The sequence below is a fragment of the Serinus canaria genome, chromosome 2 (assembly GCF_022539315.1).
Source record: "Serinus canaria isolate serCan28SL12 chromosome 2, serCan2020, whole genome shotgun sequence".
NCBI classification, from domain to species: domain Eukaryota; kingdom Metazoa; phylum Chordata; class Aves; order Passeriformes; family Fringillidae; genus Serinus; species Serinus canaria.
This window is the reverse complement of record NC_066315.1, coordinates 27,779,706-27,799,314: the sequence shown is the minus strand read 5'-3', so window position 1 is coordinate 27,799,314 and position 19,609 is coordinate 27,779,706. Positions and strand designations below refer to the sequence as shown.

At 41.2% G+C, this 19,609-nt stretch overlaps 1 protein-coding gene across 1 annotated transcript in view; it reads right to left on the bottom strand.

Annotated features, from left to right (window-relative positions):
* Positions 1 to 19,049, bottom strand: part of SCIN (scinderin) — a 47,907-nt gene extending 28,858 nt beyond the window's left edge. The window contains 5 exon segments of the mRNA XM_009086003.4: positions 1,448 to 1,597; positions 13,531 to 13,692; positions 15,015 to 15,169; positions 18,839 to 19,000; positions 19,003 to 19,049. Of these exon segments, the coding sequence (XP_009084251.2) occupies positions 1,448 to 1,597; positions 13,531 to 13,692; positions 15,015 to 15,169; positions 18,839 to 19,000; positions 19,003 to 19,036 (663 nt within the window). The 5' untranslated portion in view covers positions 19,037 to 19,049.
* Between the last annotated feature and the right edge of the window lie 560 nt (positions 19,050 to 19,609).

Below are 19,609 nucleotides of genomic sequence, written 5' to 3'. Positions count from 1 at the left end.
AATTTATGCCCTGATACAACAACAATGCACTACAGGATCAAAATGCCACCTTGGTGTTTTCCTGCTCTGATCAGTGTTCCCAAGTCACACATGAGTGTACCAGAAGCTCTGTTCAGAGCCTCCAGAGGTAACTCCAGGATGGGCTTGGCAGCAGCAGCTGTGGCCAGGGGCAGGGTCCCAGTGCCACCCGTCCACAGCTGCAGCAGCATGCAACCCAATGCTGTGATTAAAACCAGGAGCAGGAGGTTGCTCTCCAATTGTCAATCTGTGCTCTTTTCAAAACAGTTATACATGTAAAATATGTGACACATCAGAGGCAGTGTGGAAAGTCTGTACAAGGAAGTAAAAACCCAGCACTGTTTGCTTGGGTTTTTTCCCCTCTTCAAAAATCTCTGGTACACTGTGTGCCACCTACCCTTCCTCTGAACACAGCCACATCTATACTCACACCCACAGGAGGAAAAGTCTTTGCAAGGATGTGGACAGCCCACCAAAGGGGTCCCCACAGCCAGCATGGCCACGGGCTGGTGGCTCAGCACCTGTTTTGCTCTCAGGCATAACTAGTTATGCTGCATATGACCACACTGAATGAAAGCAGCACAAAAAGTAATTGCACTTCTGCATGCACCATTAGCTTTACTTCCTGAACTTAATAGGGAGTACAAGACAATATCCCAGCTGTACATATTCCATTTTATTGAAGTACTGCTTTGTGACCCGGCTTCCCTCTTCCTTCTCTTTAGAGAATGAATAGCAGAAGCCTAATTTCGGACACAAATGCCAAGTGCCAATACTTTTGTTAGCACCTGTAACAACACATGAGTGTTAACTTTTAGAGATCTGAAAAATCCATACATTGGGAATTTTTCTTCCACTCTACTTTGATCAGCTCAGTTGTGATATCTGAAATCTGGGAATTTTAAGTAAATTGTTAAACTTCCTAAACATTTGAGGAAGGGGCTCACTGGGGTTACTAGAGGCCAGGCACATATGATCTTGAAATAGAAGCTGAAGAATGCACAGCAGTGTGCTTGGCCCCCAGCCAAATCAATGTGCAATTTGCCACATTCTTTTACTTTCTACACACAGTAATTCTGTGTCTTTCCTTTTTTGGTGCTGTGTTTTCCTTGTTGGATGCTCCTTCCTCACACAGAGCTGATGGCATGCTCTGGTGTGAGGCATGGTGTCAATTCAGTCACTGTACAGCAAACACAATAAAGCAAACATTTATCTTTGTAAAAGTATTCTCAGATGACTAATTATCTCAGACTGTAATACCCAAATAACTTAATGCTGCCTGGGTAAGGAAGGAAAAGGTATAAATTGGCATACTATACCCTTTATCTGTCTTCTAGCATCAGCCCAATCTGATTTAGCTCCTGAGGTGGAAAAACTTTTTATTCACAGCTGCATCAGCAACAAGTTTTTGCACATGACATGACAATACCTCTATGAGGCGGTCTGGCTCACTCCCTTCTTCCACAGTAATTAATTTAGACCTTCCATTTCGTTCGTTGTCCCGAATGCCAACAGCAACCTGCGTAGCCTTCAGCCGCTCGTACTTGTTGCACGACGAGCCACACCACTGATAGATCTCCTGAAATAATGGAAAGAACACACACTTTAGCAGCAGAATTCAACACAGCACAATCATGGAATTCATGTCATTAATAACTATCCTACTGGATCTAAACCACCAGAACATCAGTGAATCTACATCTTTCAGAAATACTTTCAAGAAGAGGGCTGCTCAATCACGTAGATATTTGCAGTATCTATGACATGGTCTTGAAGTGCACCAGGAGAAATTTAGGTTGGATATTAGAATAAACTTCTTCATGGAAAGGGTAAATAAACATTGGAATGGGCTTCCCAGGGAGGTGGTGGAATCACACCCATGGAGATGCTATGAAAAGACAGGATTTGGCATTTAGTGCTGTGGGTTGGTTGACAAGATGGTGCTCAGTCATCTCAAAGATCTTTTCCAACCAATTTCATTCTGTGATGCTGTAATATGCAAGATATTTACATAATATAGCTCCTACATAACTAAGAGACCACTAGAGCTCAGAACAGTCAGAGTTTTGGTTTGACTGAGTTTTATCCCAATTACATACAGTGCTTTAGCTAATTAATGAACCAGTAACTCCTAAATTTGCTACTAAAAATTTTGTAAGTCAGTTCCTCTTCTATGGAACTTCAGCAGTGCTGGTACTCACCTGTGTCAAGAAACAAATTCATTTCAAAATCTCAAGGAAGATCCAGATTGTATGTGTTACCAAAGTACAGTTAAATCTTTCAATCCAGATTTTATTTGCTGACCTTTTGCAGAATGCAGCATGCTCCCAGGGCACCTCTCAGGAAAGCGAGACACCAGAACCAGTCTAAAACAGGTCACCTGATTCAGCCACACGGACTAAGGACCCTGAGTTTTGGCAATCCCCATTATTCATCCAGAACTTGAAGCATTTTCATTGATCAAAATTACTAAAAAAAAGCATAACATAAGCTACAGGGATGCTAGAGGCTGGGCTGGAAGGAGCCAGTCCAAGGAAATTACTCATTTTGGCTGGTTGCTTCCCCCACCTTCTCCTGGAGGAAGGTAATTTGATTCTTCACATGATTCTGTCAAATAGTTCAAATAGTACAGCAATAAAGGTACACAGTCTTTTTCAGTTTTAATATGGTTCAACTGGTTTGTGTTCATCTGCAATGCAAATTTTGATCAGAGCCCTCACTGAATAAATTACTTGGGCTTAGATTTATGTTGTATATAGAACTGCATAAAACTTAACATTTCAGACTAAAATCTACTTAATAAAAAAAAAATCAAGTTATTTCTGCTGACCACTGTAGGTCTTTAACAGTACTTGGAAATGTGGTTTGAGACAAGTGAGGGTGAAGCACAACTTCTCAGTACTAGCAGATGCAAATTTTTAGAAGACAGCTAACATTCACGGCATCTGCACACAAAACAGAACTAGTAACTTCCAACAGTTACCTCTCACCAGTTTGGACACAAACCCCCCCCAACAGTGAGATCTCAGTCATCTCACTGTTCCCTTCCAACCTCCTTTCCCCCCTTCAAAAGCACCTCTTCAAAGACAAAGTTTTAAGCTTTGTCAGGATTACACCACAGATTGACAGAACGCTATCCCTTTCAACTTGCAGATGTCATGCAATGAAAGCTGTGAGGTTTTCAGCTTGCCTTTTAACAACTTGACTGTAGGCTTAAAAAACTGCCTCTAAGTTCTGGTTTAAGTACTGTCAGTTTACCAAGCATCCAGAATCTGGAGACATAGCTGGTGTCAGGTCTGAACCTTATCTTAAATCTTTCTATGTTTCCCCAGGAAAATAAAATGTCTGTTCAAACTTAGGGAAGCAATTTTCTGAAAAAATGAATGCGCACAAAGTAAAACGTTCCAATCTGAGCAGATTGTTAGTACATTTGTTATTGCCAGGCACTGCTTCAGCCCTTTTATACCAAATTCATGGAGACCTTCCAAATCACAGACTCCTTAGCATTATTCTTATCTTGGCCTACATCCCACTAATTGAGCTTATTTGCAATAATAAATGGGAAAACAGGAGTCACTAGAGATACTGCAGCAATAAACATGAATTCTTTATAGGCAAAGAGGTTAGGCAGCTATTGCCTTATTTCAGTGTTGATGGGGCAATTGGTGGAGATTGCTCATTCAGAAAGGTTGGAAGTGCAGCTCCAGTTGTACCCACTGGCCTTCTCTTGGTTTTTTGGTAACTGGTGATGGAACCTCAAACAAGTAGTTGCATCTACAAAATGCGTATTTTTGCTGTACTGACCACAAAGGATATTGTGAGACTTGAACTGCCACTGCAAACTACAAAGACCGTGACTTCTTGGACAATAAATTCACATTTTCTTTTCTTGGCCTCTCCTAAAGGCCCCACCGCACCCAAGTTACTCCACAATCACAGTTTATTCTCCCTGTCTGCCTTCAGCCAGCAAGTGACTAAACTGACCTCTCCTACAGTCCACAGGCTCTAGGCTTCAAATAAGCCTGAGGAAGGAGAAGGACCTTTAAAAATCTACAGTAATGGATTTCAGATTTTTAAATTTGCAGACTTCATTATTTTCCTTAAAAATAATGTTCTGGGTTTTCTTCTACTGCATAAACCACCACTTGAATCAACAAGCAGTGCCTGAAAACATTTTTGATCTCGAGATTCACAAGCTCCATTTTACATGGTTATTTGAAAAATACTGTTTTTAAAAGCTAGAGAAATAAGAATATGCTTCTTTTTAGCACTAGAGAATAAAGACACCATTCTTTACTAAAAGCCTGAAAGTTAAACTTCATGTACTGTATAATCAAATAGAAGGACATGGACAGCCACAGGCCATGAAAATGTCCCAAAATACATAATATGGCAATGCATTTACTATGATCACTAAAATATCTTAAACATTCAGTGCTAGAAGCTTCCAGGAGCTTGGATTTAATTAGTCTTCTCTTCTGAACTCAAATCATCTCATTTTCAATGTATCTAATTTTGGGGCCTCCCAGCAGAGAAGCTGAACATCTACAAGTTTGCCTTCCTGATATAACTTACCCGTTTCAACCGCTAGGCAGATTCAGTTTTTCAACAATTTAAAACCAGGAGAAGAGTTTTAGAAGTCAAAGCCACTTCTTGAGAAGGCTAATATTTAGATCTGGATTTACCTGAAATACAGTCAATTAGTTATCTAACCATATCCAACAAATCATCGAGCTTTTGGGTCGTATTTTGTTATTCATGTATTTATTTTTTAGAAAATAAATACATGAAAAAAGTGCTCAACTAGGGGAAAAATATGATATTGAGCTTCAGCTCACTCACTACTTTAAGAATTTCCTAGCTGTACTACACCTTCACTATTTTTAGGTTTGTTTTGGTAACTTTATTTGGAACTGGCAGGTTGACAAAAAATGTTTTCATTAAAATGAAAACAGACTTCAAGTGTTCACTCCGCTCAGAATAAAAGAGCTTCATTCATCAGTAATTCCTGTGCCAAGCCCAGTTTATTTTCACAAGTTTGCATTAGTAGTAGTTACTTTTTTAAACCTCTTAAACAGAATTCTGAGAGAGATACCCTATATTAATGGATGCTGATACCAATATAGTTATCATGGTGGGACAATTGACAGCTGAGGGTAAGAAAACATTATAATGAAAAATGTGTAATGAAACCAACATTTTTATGAATTTAATATATTGAGTAATACTGAATAAATATAATGAGTAACACTGTAATGAATACAACCTCATAATGAAAAATCTTATAACAAGTAAGAGTGACCACCCTAGAGCTCCTGAGTGAGGATGGGAAGGCAAGCTGGGTCCGTGCCATGCACACTGTGGTCAGAATGAGCCCTCCCCTCAACTGCACATTGTGGGTCTTCCACTTAAAGAGTGTTAGGACTCACTGCTCTTACTCCAAAGAGCTTCTGGCCTGCAGAAGTGACCTTGTGCAAGTCACATGAGATTTCTACAGCACATTGAAAATGACCCAACATTTAGCTTCTGCACGGAGGCTGTGCATCAGGATAACTGTGCATGGCTCATGTGGAACCCTGAGCAAGAGCACCTTGGCACTTTTCCCTGTATGGAGGGGGACTGTGAAAGTACACCTCCTGTTCCTGCTCCAGCCCCACAGAGCATGCAGAGTAAGAGAAGGAAAAACAAACAAACAAAAAAATCACTTATTTCAGAAGTGACATAAAAACCAATTTTTCCCTTCCAACACATAGCCACCTCTGTATTCAACTGGCAGCCTCCTTAGTCTGGAGGCACATGAAAATATACGGTCTTTTCTAGATCCTTTGTGGTCATTTCTGTGGATCTTACCCAGGACAATGACAGGAAAAGCCAAGAAGCTTAAATCCATAAAGTTGTTTTTCTCTAGTCAAACATGCCCTAAAAATGCAAGTGTTTCAAACCTGTATGTCTCTTGAAATATTTACTAATTTCCAGGCCTCTACTGTAATTGCTGATTTGCATTCTCTTACAGAAAGAGATATTAAAAAGCTAAACAAATTAAACAGCTTTCAAAACTCTAATTAGAAATAATTTGTGGTTAAACTTTCATTTAGGTAGAAAATAACAGTGAAATGTTAAAATCTCCTTAACCTTAAAATATTGAAATAAACTTTCAGCTTCCATTAAGAAAAGAACTTAGAGCATCACAAGCTAGCATGCCTCTATTCTTTGTCTGGAGGCCCTGAAACACCTTAAACCTGTCCACCTTTGCCCACATAGGAAGAAAGGATGATGAGGCTTGTAGGATGGGTGGGTCAGGAGGAGAAGAGCTGTGATGTAGGAAACCCCAAAAGAGCCAGCACTCCTAAGTACTCACCTCCTGAAGGAAACAGGAAAAAAAAGCCCAGCAAAGCTAGAGGCAGATGGAACACACAGGAATATTGGCAGAGCTTTATACACATCTGATCATGGTACTACCAAAATAATGGGCAGGCACTCAGCTGAGACTCTCTGCAGTCATTAGTGAACAGCTGCTCTGATAGGGCATGAGTTCCTTGTTCAAAGTTCAGTTCTGTAATTAAACTTAATATGTTCAAAGAAGAAATGCCAACACAAAATAGAAATAAATTGGGAAAAAAGTATATATGTGAACTGCAAACAACGGAAATACTTCTAATGCCTTTAATTCTAAGTATTTGTAAAACAGTGGCACATTACATTGGTATTTGTACTTCCAACACCAAGGTTTTGGAAATGAAACAGAGAGCCCTAAAGCAACAGTGTGGAGCTTTAAAGTGCTAAATCAAGAAAACAAAATCCACATGGTGGGGAAAATAACTGAACAAGAACAACTGCAATGCAGCGCTTTTTGTCAGTTTACTGACATCCAGGTTTTTTAAGGAACTAACAATATGTACGTATTAAGAATGTTTGGATTCAACCAGATTAATATAGGCTGCTGAACTAATTTTTCTCCTTAAATTATTCACCTTTTCCTTTATTGACAGTTGAATTCTTGACACAGGCAAGGAAAAAACTCCTCTTGTTTCACAAATCCATAAAATCTAACTTAGTTGAAACTGCAATCGAGTGAACCATTGAAAGTTGTGGAGTTTTGATAATCCAAAATAAACTCCAAATTCATTCAGCCAGAACACCTCTGAGGCCACCATGAGCTAAAAAAAAATTTTAAATTACTAGTAAAATTACAATAGTGTCTCTTTGGAGTCTCCCATTTGACTCAAATGGAACAAATTCTCACACTAAAAATAAGTCAGATATAGCAGAGTCATGCACATAGTACAGTCATTTTTCCTCTCACACCTGTTTTTGCTAGCATACACTAGGAAGAGCTTTTGCTACACCACAGTGGATTAAGGGGTGAATACCAGGATAATCTTAATTCTAAACAACAGGAGCTGCAAAACATCTGGATTTCCTACCACATCAGGAAGAAAACTAACTTAGCTGAATCCTTGTGGATACATGTGTGTCCAGTCCACCCCAAGCTTAAACAATGATCTCTGGTTCAGCTACTTGTGTACAAGTGGGGGTGAGGGGGAACTTTCCAGTCCATAGAGTACAAATAAAATCCATACTCTGACTACTTGAACTGAAGTAGGGGGCAAAAGGACTTTCCCCCCCCCCCCCCAACTGATGACTTTTAGACTATAGCAACTTCCAGAACGCTGGCATTTACACTGCTGGGTAACTGGTTCACAGAATTACAGAAAAATTAAGATGCTTGCTTACCAAGATAGACACTTTATAGACAGAACAACATTTTAATGCTGCTAATAAGTTAATAAACAACCTAATCACTTTAGTTCCTCAAGCTCAGCTACTTGTTTGGCAGCTCCCTGCTGCAGCATGAGCAATAGTTTAACTCTCAGCTGGGGGAAACTGGAGAAGAGGTTAGTCGTGGGAGGAAAAACGTGAATGGAAAACCTACGTGAGTCAGTTGTTAAGGCTAGGCAAAGCAACTAAAAATGTACAGTGATGAACAGCAAAATGCAAGAATCTGCTCTTCCAGCCCTGTTCATACCTTAACAGTGACTTTGCTTATTAAAGCAAATATTATGCCTGTTGTGAGCTGCTTTATCCAATGGAAGAGAAGCAAAGCCACCTAAAAGAAGTAGTGAGGGAAGAAGATTACAGAAGCCACCAAGACAACTGTGATTAGGGTTGCCATGTGATGCTGAATCACACCCCAGAGTCAATCACAAAGCAAGTATCTTGCTCTTTAAAAAGCAGAAGTTACTTTTCTTTTTGTAAACATAATTTAATTTACACCAAGTTAACAGTTGTTATGAAAAGCAGCTGTATAAAAAGCCAGCATTTTTGCCTGATGTATTTCTTCTAGTGTCTTTGTTGCAAGGCAGCAATTTTTCTTCTGACATACTTATTATGTGTTCTATTAGGAACATACTGACAGATAGATTATGATAAAAACTCTGTTCAGACTCATACTTTTGAGTTCCAACTTCATAATTTTCATTTGGATTCATGAAGCCCTTGAGAAATACAAACCTTGATTGCTAGATAGCACAAGCTGTTTCTAAGAATATTGTGGGCTCTTAGATTTCAAACTAGCAACCTCTTGGCTGTTATAGATCAGTTTATCAGCACCACTATAGGTGGTGGTATAGGAATAGGAAGAATGGACAACTGAGTACAGTTTACCTTCAAATTTCATTTAGCTTGAGCTGTAGTTACCACCTCACCCATCTGCACTCTTCCTTTGGGAGAAGGGTGATGTTCGGCCTGGAGAATTTTTATTGTACTGACAAAACTTTCCAGCTGCAATCAAGCCCAAGCTGAAACCTCAGTGGTAGTTATCACACATTGCCCTTCACCCCCTTATTTTAACTGTCTCTTCATTTCTTTGAGAAGGCTGAGCAGTGCACAGCTCTCTGCCTGACCTTGCAGTCACCTAGCTCATGGCACTGCTGCTGTCCCCCATCAAGAGATTAATCAGACAGAGTCGAGACCTACATTTCACAAAGCTCTAACCAAACACACACAAAGAATATTTTTGCTGGTCACTAAGGATACAACCTCAGACAGCTTTCATACAGCAGGGCTTCCCAAACTGAGTTGGGAAGCATTCAATAAAATCAGCTGATCAATTAATGTTGCTGTATTTTACTGTTACTCCCATTGTTTCTGCTCCATGTTTTGATAACCACCCAAATTATTGACATATCTCAACATTCCAGTTTCATAAATAACCAGCATACATCAATATACACAGGGCTAATTTCACAATACTGACAAGCTTCCTTCCCACTTTAAACCAGGAAAATTGACAAAAGACAGGAAAGTCTTTAGCACATCTTATCAGAAATATACACATATACAGTATGTTTACATATGCATCTAGATAAATACTAAACAACAGCCTTGAAAACTGTATGTGTGTTATTAACTAAATGGCACAGTGATTCATCTTTCCCCCTGCCTTCTGTGACCATTTTCCATGTCCTCCTGCTCCTTGCTGTTTTGACAATTGTCTTGGTGATGAAAGAAGAAAAAGGACTGTGTCAAAGGGGAGGTGGCTGGAGGATGGGGTGAAACAGGGAGAGCTGCATCTGGAGGGAAAGGGCAGTACAGAGCAAGGCCAGGCAGTTTAAGGCCACCAAGAACTGTCAAACCCACCCTGGTGCCTCTCAGGTGGGATACCAGCAATAGCTCAGGACAGGATTGGAAGGGCCTTAAGGAGAAGCTTTATGAGTAGCAGCTGAGGTCACCTGGTCTGTTCAGCCTGGAGAAGAGGAGACTCAGGGAAGACTTCATTGCAGTTACAATTTCCTCCTGAGGGGAAGAGGAAGGGCAGACACAGATCTCTTCTTTTTGGTGTCCAGTGAGAGGACCTAAGGGAGTGACCTGAAGTTGTATCAGAGGAGTTTAGGTTGGATATTAGAAAGAGGTTGTTCAGATGGTGGTTGGGCACCGGAATGGGCTCCCCAGGGACATGGCTGCAGCACCAAGCGTGACAGAGTTCAAGAGGAATTTGGACAATGCTCCCATACACAGTTGGACTCTTGGAGCTGTCCTGTGTGGGACTAAGAGGTTGACTTTTATGATCCTTGCAGGTCCTTTCTAACCTAGCATATTCTGTGATTGTGTGGCAGAAAACAGCTCCTGGGAGGCCTTGAGCAGAGCTGTACCTGGGCAAGTGCACTAAACAGCATCTGACAAAGGAAGGTGTGCTCCACTCCAGGCTCTCTCAGCAACCTCCCTGCACTTGTCTTGCCTGCCCAAAGGCTCCCTTACAGACAGATTCCCAGGTTCACCAAAGAGGTCTCATGGAAATCCCATGCAGAAAAAACACCCCAACTTAAATCAGGGTCTGGCATCCCAGCACTCTCCTGGGTCATTCTCTCTAAAGAAGATCACTAGTCACAGCTCATGGCGTTACAGAAGACTGCTTGACTAAAAGGTCTTCACACATCTCCCACAAATAACAACTCTCCCCAGACGGTGCTTTCTCTGCCTCCTGCAGCTATTTTCTCTTCCAGCCAACAGAGTTCAAAGGAGGCAAGATGAGACCTGGGCAGGGTATTCGAAGTGCTGTAAATGTGGTTTAGTAACAGATCAGCCAAGGCACTGTGTGGGTTGTGCACATGGGACGTGGCCCCCTGGGATCCAAACCACTTGTAAGAGAGAGGGAGAGACTGTCAGGAGGCAGGCAGTTAGAATGCTATTTTTTGATCTTATTTCCAGCCAAGGTTTGACTCCAACAACTTAGAGGGGTGGTTCAAGATAGAATAACCTTCATTCAAGGTCAGGCTGAACAGAGCTCAAAGCAACCTCAGCTTGTTGAAGATGTCCCAGCTCATTGCAGGGGGAGTTGATCTAGATGACCTTTAAAGGTCCCTTCCAACCAAAACTATTCTATGATCTGGGTATGAGATAAACATCAGAACTTAAACTGTAAATATGTGAACCTAGCTTGAAATGCCCACACACACATTTTGCTTAAAGCATTATCCTTGTAAAAGGAAACCCTAGTGATAAGTAATGATTTTATTCCTATTCATTACGATCTTTCGTAATTTTCCCTTATCTGTTCAAACCATGAGTTTAAAATACTGCAGTAATTTAGAAAAATGGGAAAACAGAAATATTTTTTTATTATATTAGATAAGCAGATTGATAAAATATAACAGGAAATGGACAGCACAAGCAATTTTTCAGTTCCATGGAGACCATCCTTCTGGTTAGCTAAGAGACTGGGGAAAGTAAATCTTGGAAATTCATCTTATTTGACACACTACAATAATTTGATATTAAATGCACTGACCATAAGCTCATTATTTTATGCAATTACTGCCCATTATTCTCAGACAATGAGTCTGCAGTGGTCTGCAATAAATACCAAAACTCAGAAGCAACCCCATTTAAGATTAATTTTATTTCAATTGTTAAGTAATGGACTCTACTTTAGTGAAAATACTTTTCTTTTTTCAAAGGAACCTTAAATTCAATTAAGAGCTCCTATAAAGCCTCCCTCATTTACAATATGCCTTTAGTATTGGAAAATGTCAACCTAAAGTACAATTATTTCAGCTTGAAACACAGTTCTTATAAAACTTGAGCAAAGCTTCTCCTGTGACATTGTATTTTCTACCACATTTCTTTAATAAGAGGTACTTCTCTAGACTTGTACATCATCATCCTGAACTATGTCACCCATTTTCATCTCCCAAAAATATGGTCTGGTTTATGCAATAACCTGTGACTATGAAGAGCTAGACTCCAACACACTCTTTTCCTTAATTTGCCAGTACATCCAGAAAAACCCAGCTCTCTTTCACAACTGACATGACAAGACCAAGAACTGTATCAGACATGTGATTTGACTGACATTTCCCATAGAATGGCAAAAAAAAAAAGATCTAGGTGTTGTTCACATCTAATCTTTCTTCCTGCAAAGGCACAGTGCTGCATTGCTGCTTGACCTCTGTCTTGTCAAACAGCGAATCAGAAACCACTGATGTTACACTGTAAGAAAAGTAAAAGGTTCCCAAAGTACATTCAGTATCAGGTAAAGACTATAACTCTATATTACATTTAAACTGCTTAGTGAGAGCACTCTCCTCTCACCAAAAGGGATGGGCCCCAAGCTAAACATGTAACACTGCAACACATCCATAGTGCATTTCATCAGTGCCATTGCTATGCCTGCAGTGTGGCCTGAGTAATTTCTCAAGGTCATCTGGGTAACTGCAGCTCAATAAGGGTCAGGACAAGCTGAATTCATGGAGTACACCCAGTTCTACACCATGTCCATGCAAGGCTGACTCCAGAAAACTCAAGTCAAATTACAGCCTTACTGCAAAAGCAGCATTATCTAGCAATGTTTTGTTCCAAACCCTCCATCTCCCAGGGATTAACTCTCAAAGGGAATAGATGACTTGGGTCTTCTATGCAAAGTGACACTGAGATATTACTTTGGATACTGATCACCAGGCTGTTCCACAGGGTTAAACCATGTTGACATAAGTGGAATAGGATCATATTCAAAAAACACTATTTGGTGTTCCATCTGAAGGCTGTTAAGCACAATAAAAATCAAAGACATATTGGTATCAAGTAGCTACATTGATTAGCTTCAACTGTCATGCTAGGGGATGCTTTCAGAGAAAAAAGAAACCATGAATTTTCTTATTTCAGAGAAAATGCACACCATGAATTCAGAAGAGTCCATTTTTCAATAAGTAGGGGAACTCTGAGATCTTGAAGCAGCTGACCACTTCCTTGTGAAACACTACAGCTAAAATCAACTGCAGATAAACTATTTCCTTTCCCATGCTTTCCATTTTATGCATGTGAGTATAATTTCAGATTGGTAACTAGCATCCAATTAGTGTGGACTACATCCCAGCTGCTACTCTTAGAATCAGAAAATCTCATGTATTCTGAGGTGACAGCACTATAAGCCATTTGAAGTAAGCAGAACTATCATCTTTTATGTGTCTATATTCTTCTGTGCTGTCTCTACTTGTTTTCAGCAGAAAGCCTTGAAGCACAGGATTGCTTCTCAAGTGATCTCTTGAAGTATTCAAGTAGTTTTATAATCACTTTTGCAGCTATTTTTTTAGGGTCTACTGTCACTATCAAAGTTTGATGACTGTGCAAAAATGCTCTTAAGAGAATGGTTGAATCTGTGTTCTGCTCTGAACTAGGACTGATCCCATTCATCTGGTAGAGAGTGCCAAAGTCAGACTGGACTTACGGTGAAGTGTTTAAGCTGCTCAAACACCAGTAGTGAAAAACCCCAATGCCCTTCCTCTCTGGGAAAGAGAACCGTTTCTTGACAGATAATTTGTGCACACTTGAGGAAACATTTAGGGTAGTTTGAAACCTTTGAAGTGCCATGACACTAAAAAACCAATTTTCTAAAGCAGATTCTTTCTGCTGGTTCACATGAGTGACAAAAATCAGTTTTGCATTTTAGGGGATAACTCAATCCTTGGAAGGGATACAGCTTTTGCTTTTCAGTGTTTTGCTCTACAAAATACTTACATTTCCAAGGTCAATAATGAAACAATCTCCTTTGTTGAAGCTGGCCCAAGCCAGGGGGACTTCTGTGGCTCTCACAACTCTCCGGCCCTTGATATGCAACAGCCTCTGGGCACTCATATCATTAGTAACAACATGATTAAATCCAGAAGCAACACCACCTGCCTGAATAAAACAAAACATAGCAGTCAGCTTTATTTCAGCTTCATTTCTGCAAAGTTACTTTTTTTACTACAGATGAGGAGCTAGCAGTGGAAAAAAATAGCTTATGTAGCGAGAAGCAAGCCAAAGTACTGTACTGTTTAAGAGTGCTGACCACAGACCAGACAGACACCACTGCTGCTGAGATCTCAGGTGTGAACCTTCAGCCAAGGGAGCAGATATCATCCTCCTTCAAAGGGTTTTCAGATAAATGGCAAAAGTGAAAGCACAGAATTCACAGCACTTCCCAGCCTCCTTCAGAGGATGAGATAATATTCAACCCCATTGTTAGGACAAAAGTCAAGGACTGAGGAAAAGCAGATAATATATGCAGCTCCTTTTGAAGTTTTTCAAACTTGAATCTCAGAGGTCCAGGGTTTTAGTCCCTGGTTACATGTATATGCATGGATAATTCCACAGCAGCTCTGCAATTTTATGAAAGGAATATTTGCAACTTAAGAGTCAACCTGGCAAGGAGTACCAAACCAGGGGAAGTGAGAGCAGAGTTAAAAGCTTGATTGTGTAGACAGAGAGAAGTTAAAAACCTTCACAATGGGGGAAAAGGCTGCATGAGCTATGGCTCCCAGAGCTTCTACTATGGAGATATTCCTATGGAGATATATTACTTTATCCTTAAAAAACCCCACAGATGTAAAAAAAAAAAAAAAAAAAAAAAAAACACCAAAAAACCCCACAAAGTTAGTTTTCAGCTATTCAGCTTTTGGAAGTGACACAAGGATACTGACACTACACCTCTCTAAAAGCTAAAATTTTTCAAAAAAAAAATTGGAAGATTGTTTTATCTACTTCAGAAAAAAACAGCAGTAGGACTGGTAGGACTGCAAAAGTATTGTTATATTTAAATGTAGTTCTGGTCTTTTCCTTTCTATTAATGTTTCTAACCATTCGAGCAAACTGGGTTCTGCATTTGAACAAAAATACTTGACCTGCAAGACCAATGATTTCTGTGAGATTTAACACCACCCAGACAGAGTCCCTACTGTGAACTCTATTAGACACATAAGTAGGAAATCTTAAGACAGCTTTATTTTGGGGAAAAAAAACTGGGAAAGGTTTTCACATACCAGAAGAGGCACTGAGAAACAAGCTGCTGCTTTCTGTACAAACACAGATTCCTATGGTTTAAGATGGGTGGTTCAGATCTAAACCCACAAAGCACTAATAAACTATTTTTTAAATCTCCATTTACAAAGAAAAACATTTTATTTTTATGTAGGGAAAACTGTTATATTCAATTTCAGAATGTATTTTGACAGACTCCTTACCTTGTATTTAATTCCTCCTTTGAAGTAACTCATAAACTCATTAGACTCATATCCTTGAATTTCTCTACTCTGCACAGGCTTTCCTCCTAGATAGTCATCCATTTGAACAGCAAAGATAGCTGCAGCTGTACTTTCATCCTGGGTGCATTCTTTCCCTGAAAAAAGGGGAAATATGTCAATAAAACATTAATATAATTTTGAATTCTGTTGGAAAAATTATTTCTGCAACAACTGGACACTGCCTTCAGCAGGTTGTATAACCCATGTTTATGTGGAAATAAAGCACTGAATCACAGCCCTGTTCACCACCAAGTAACATGACATTCCAGACCATTTCTTGACTACTTGCAGAACTGCATTCACAGAGAAAAAAAAATAGTGAAAAATAGTGAAGTTCACCTTCTCTTAGAATCTTCAAACAAAAGAATAATTTAACTGAGTTTAGCACGGCAATCATCAGCTGTAATGATTTTTGGACTTTCAGCTGAAGTTCAAAGAAGGAAAAATCATGTGAAAGGACTGTCTGGATGGTAAAACATATTTATTCTAAGAACAACTCACCAAACCATAAAGCCAAAATAATTCAAAAGCGGTCCTCTTGACACTACAATGCAAGCAAGATATTTTGCCTGGAACAGCTGGGAGAAAGAAAAGCAGCTTTGGGGCTCAGATATTTGCTTCATGAGGTCACACTTTGTTTTGTACCTTACAGAGAGCAGCCTATTCCCAAGACTGGCAAAATAGCCTCTTGACCTAGTGTGCTGATGCCTGTACTTGCTGAAAATAGGCTGTATATAAAACCAAAGATTTTAATGTGTGCCCATACATTTTGGATTAACATTTTCAGCAGTTTTAACTGTTTCAAGAAAAGCACAAACAGAATAAAGTCTAAAAAACCCAGCTTCTCAGTAACTACAGAAAAAAAAGGAAAGGTGAGGCCTTCTGTTTGGTTCCCAATCACTCCATGACAGAACTTGCTATGTTCCAATATGCTTTCTCAGACCTGGGTACTCCCTTAAAGTTGGTGGTAAAGTTTTAGAGGTTTTAGGGTTTACGTTTTTGTTCTTTTTCTAAATAGGGGTAGTCATATTCTTTAAGACTAGATTTTTCTAAATTACTACTTGCAATTACATGAAAGGGTTCAGGGTTAAATAATGTTTTTTGAACAGAGTCAGAGATAAGAACTACTATCAGACTTGGTCTATTAGTTGTTATGCAATAAAATACTCAGTGAAATCCCATTAAAAAAAAAAAAATCAGGTGAGCATCAGTCTAAGCATAAGCTACTCAGGCTTGTATGAAACCCAGATTTACCTTACAGTCCAAGGCACAAACAGCTACAAATAAGCCAGAGCATGAAAAGAAAAAAGAACAAGTTTTTACCAAACAGATTATGAGTAACATGGGCAAATCTTATTACTTCATCTCTGGGGACATGGGTGAAAAAATAGTTAAAAAACACCATGCATACTTTGATTAAAGATACAAAGTGGGGTATAGCCAATCTCACTTGCATAAGTATTTTCATACTGGCACAGTGCATGCTATTTCCATTAAGGACAGTTTCAAGTCCAGACAGCTCCCTTAGGATTAGTACAGCTACTAAGGCACCCCTCAAGTACCAGTAGAGACAATTGAGTCAGGATGTCTGAGCAATGTTAGAAGTGGATAAACCTGCAGCAAAACAGATCCACATTGATTGCCTGGCCATGCCAACAATGTTGATACACCCAGGTTAGCTTGCCCAGAAATTATCCAACCTCAACAGCATCTCAGTTCTCAGTGCCTGTGAGATACTTGGTGAAACAGTGGCTTCCCCATAGGAAGCTTCAGCATGGCAGAACAGCTGGGGGCTCACTTTACCCCACTGATGCCAGGCACAGCTGAAGACTGTCAGCACATTGAGGTCACAGACCATCCTCCCATGCTCTAGACCTTCTTTTAACTCCTTGGGTGTGCCTAAGCAAGGAATTAGTCACTTTGTCACTATGTAATAGGAAAATTTGATGTTGGGGGTCTTTTTTGCAGGTCAGAACCTCTGCACAGACACCGTACGTGGTTACCACAGTAACATATCTCAGGTGACAAGCAGGAGTAGGACTGCGTCACCAAATGACAAGGAAGGCCCTTTTAAAGTACCTAACACCAAAGTCTGCAGCGCTTCCCCCATCACAAGAATTCTTTCTTTACATCCCAGAGAGTGATACTGACTGCTGCAGCTGTCCAGAGACACTTATGGGAAGTCTTCAGAAAGACCCTATTGTGATCTTCCTCCCCACAGATTATGGTCTTTGCTTACAAGGGAAAAATGTGCTGTACATAACAGCAGTGTGAATGAGTTAAAAATACCAACATGATTCTACAGTTTTTGCCCTGAGTGTGAGTGGCCCTCCCAATATACCTTATCTGAAGTCCTGGTCTCCTGCTGGTAAGTGTGCAGCAGTGTTTGAGATTATTCCACCCTGCTGCTGAAGTATCTGGCAAGCAGGAAGGGATTTGCCAGAAGTGAACCTCCCTGCTGCCACCTTGCCAGCTGCACAACAACAGTGGGTGCCCAGATCACCTGAAGCCATTTAGACTACCTAGATAGCACCACATCAGCACACAGGCATCAATGTGTGCAACTAAAGCTCTTCAGCCACCAGCAATAAGGTTTTAATTGCTGCAAATGTCAGTCAGTGTTCTACCTTCCTTTCCCAAGAGCTGCAAACAGCCCTTACATCACTCCCTGTGATGTGTCTACTAGACCTTCACTAAAACTTGAGTAGTTCCAGCTTCATTAACAAAGGTCTACACAGCCAAACCCTGCTACTAATTAGCAGCACTGCTGACAGAAAAGTCTCTGCCAGAAATTCATTCACAATGCCATCTATGATTATACTCTTACCAGTCACAGACACTAACATGCTTGCCAGCTGGAGAACTCCGAAGACATGCAAACGTCAACACTCAAACATTTATGCAGAAACAATCTGAGCTCTATCTGCAATTATTTTTCAATGCATGCAAAAGTTCAATGAGAACTGAAACAACTCAAGCACGTTAACATTAATACATCTATCTTTAAGTGCATTCATTGAGATGATTGCCTACAAACACAAACTTTTGGTGAAACAAGTAAAACGTAGTAAGTTTCAGGCAGCTGAACAGCAATCACTGTGGCAGGATGACGCTGTCGCCAGATGGGGAAGTCACATGAAACCTCCAGGAGATTGGGAAGTCACGTAAAACACAACTTTGATGTAAAGTGGGCTAGTCAAGGTGGAATACATCAGCCTGGTTCCAATCCCAGGAGCCTGCCAGACTGATATTAACGAGGTTTTAAAGAAAACCTGGTATCTTTGCATGTGATCTCTGTATCAAAGTAAAATTAATGTAACAGGAAAAGACACATCCAGACGCTAACCAGAGAGCCACAACACCACAGGGAGACAGACGGCCAAGAGGGTATTTTTATCCAGATGGAAATAAACGCAAGAAAACTACTCATGTGAGTGAAGGCAGGATTTCACTCCAGAACTTCCGTCGTGCGCAGCCAAGATTTGCCTTTAACACTTCAGTACTTTCCCAAACCACCACCTCAAAGAGAGCAAGCTTTCACCTCTCTGCCACCCCCCACAGTCCCACCCCTCAGTCCCTCAGCATCGCAGGCGATGACGCTTGGCACCACCCCGATCCTTGGCGGCAGCCCCACCTTGAGTACCCCTCCGGGAAGCCTCGCACCCGCAGCCTTACTGAGAAGGGAGGGAAAGCCCTGTCCCGGATGCCCTGGAGTCCGGCGAGCCCCTCAGCCCGCCCGCCCGCGGGCTGCCCCTCGCCCCTACCGAGCCAGTAGTGCAGGCGGTAGGCGACGTTGTCCCCGCGGCGCTCCGTGCGCAGCACCAGGTACGCGTCCCCAACGAAGAAGTCGCCGTGCCGGCTCGGGGGCACCGGCACCAGCTCCAGCTGCTCGACGCGCCACACCTGCAGCCCACTCTGCTGCCCGCCTCGGCGAACGCCGATGGAAACCGGTCGGGAGCCATGGCTGGAAGCGGAGTAGAGGCGGAGGCTCCGCGCCGCCCGTTTATAGCGGCGGGCGGGCGGGCGGGGCCGGCCCTGGGCGGGTGCGGAGGGATGCGCCTGTCCCACCCCTTCCAGCGGCACCCTGAGCGGGTGCGGAGGGATGCCCCTGTCCCACCCCTTCCAGCGGAGCCCGGGGTCGGCTCAGCTGTCCTGTAGTTACTCGTTTTTAACACGCCTGTAAAACAAACTGACCGGAATCCCTTTTGCGTCTGTGCCCAGCGCCGTAGCAGGGTGTTATAAAAAAATCTGCCACCCTGACTGCAAACAGAGAACGTTTCTCTATTCTAAAATAACAGGAGAAAACCCCAGAAAAGACAAGGAAAAAAAGTACAGGCGGGCTAATCCAGTGTCTGCGGCTGTGCTGTTTGCTTCTATAATTATCACATCTGCCTTGTATGAGCTGCTCATACCAGAATACAAAGAGTTTCTACAGCTTGCACTTGCGGCGGAGCACTTTTCCATCCCCAGCTGGAATGGCAGAGCACAGCTCTCATTCATCCAGTAATCTCATTTCTTTTGTTCAAAACTGATAG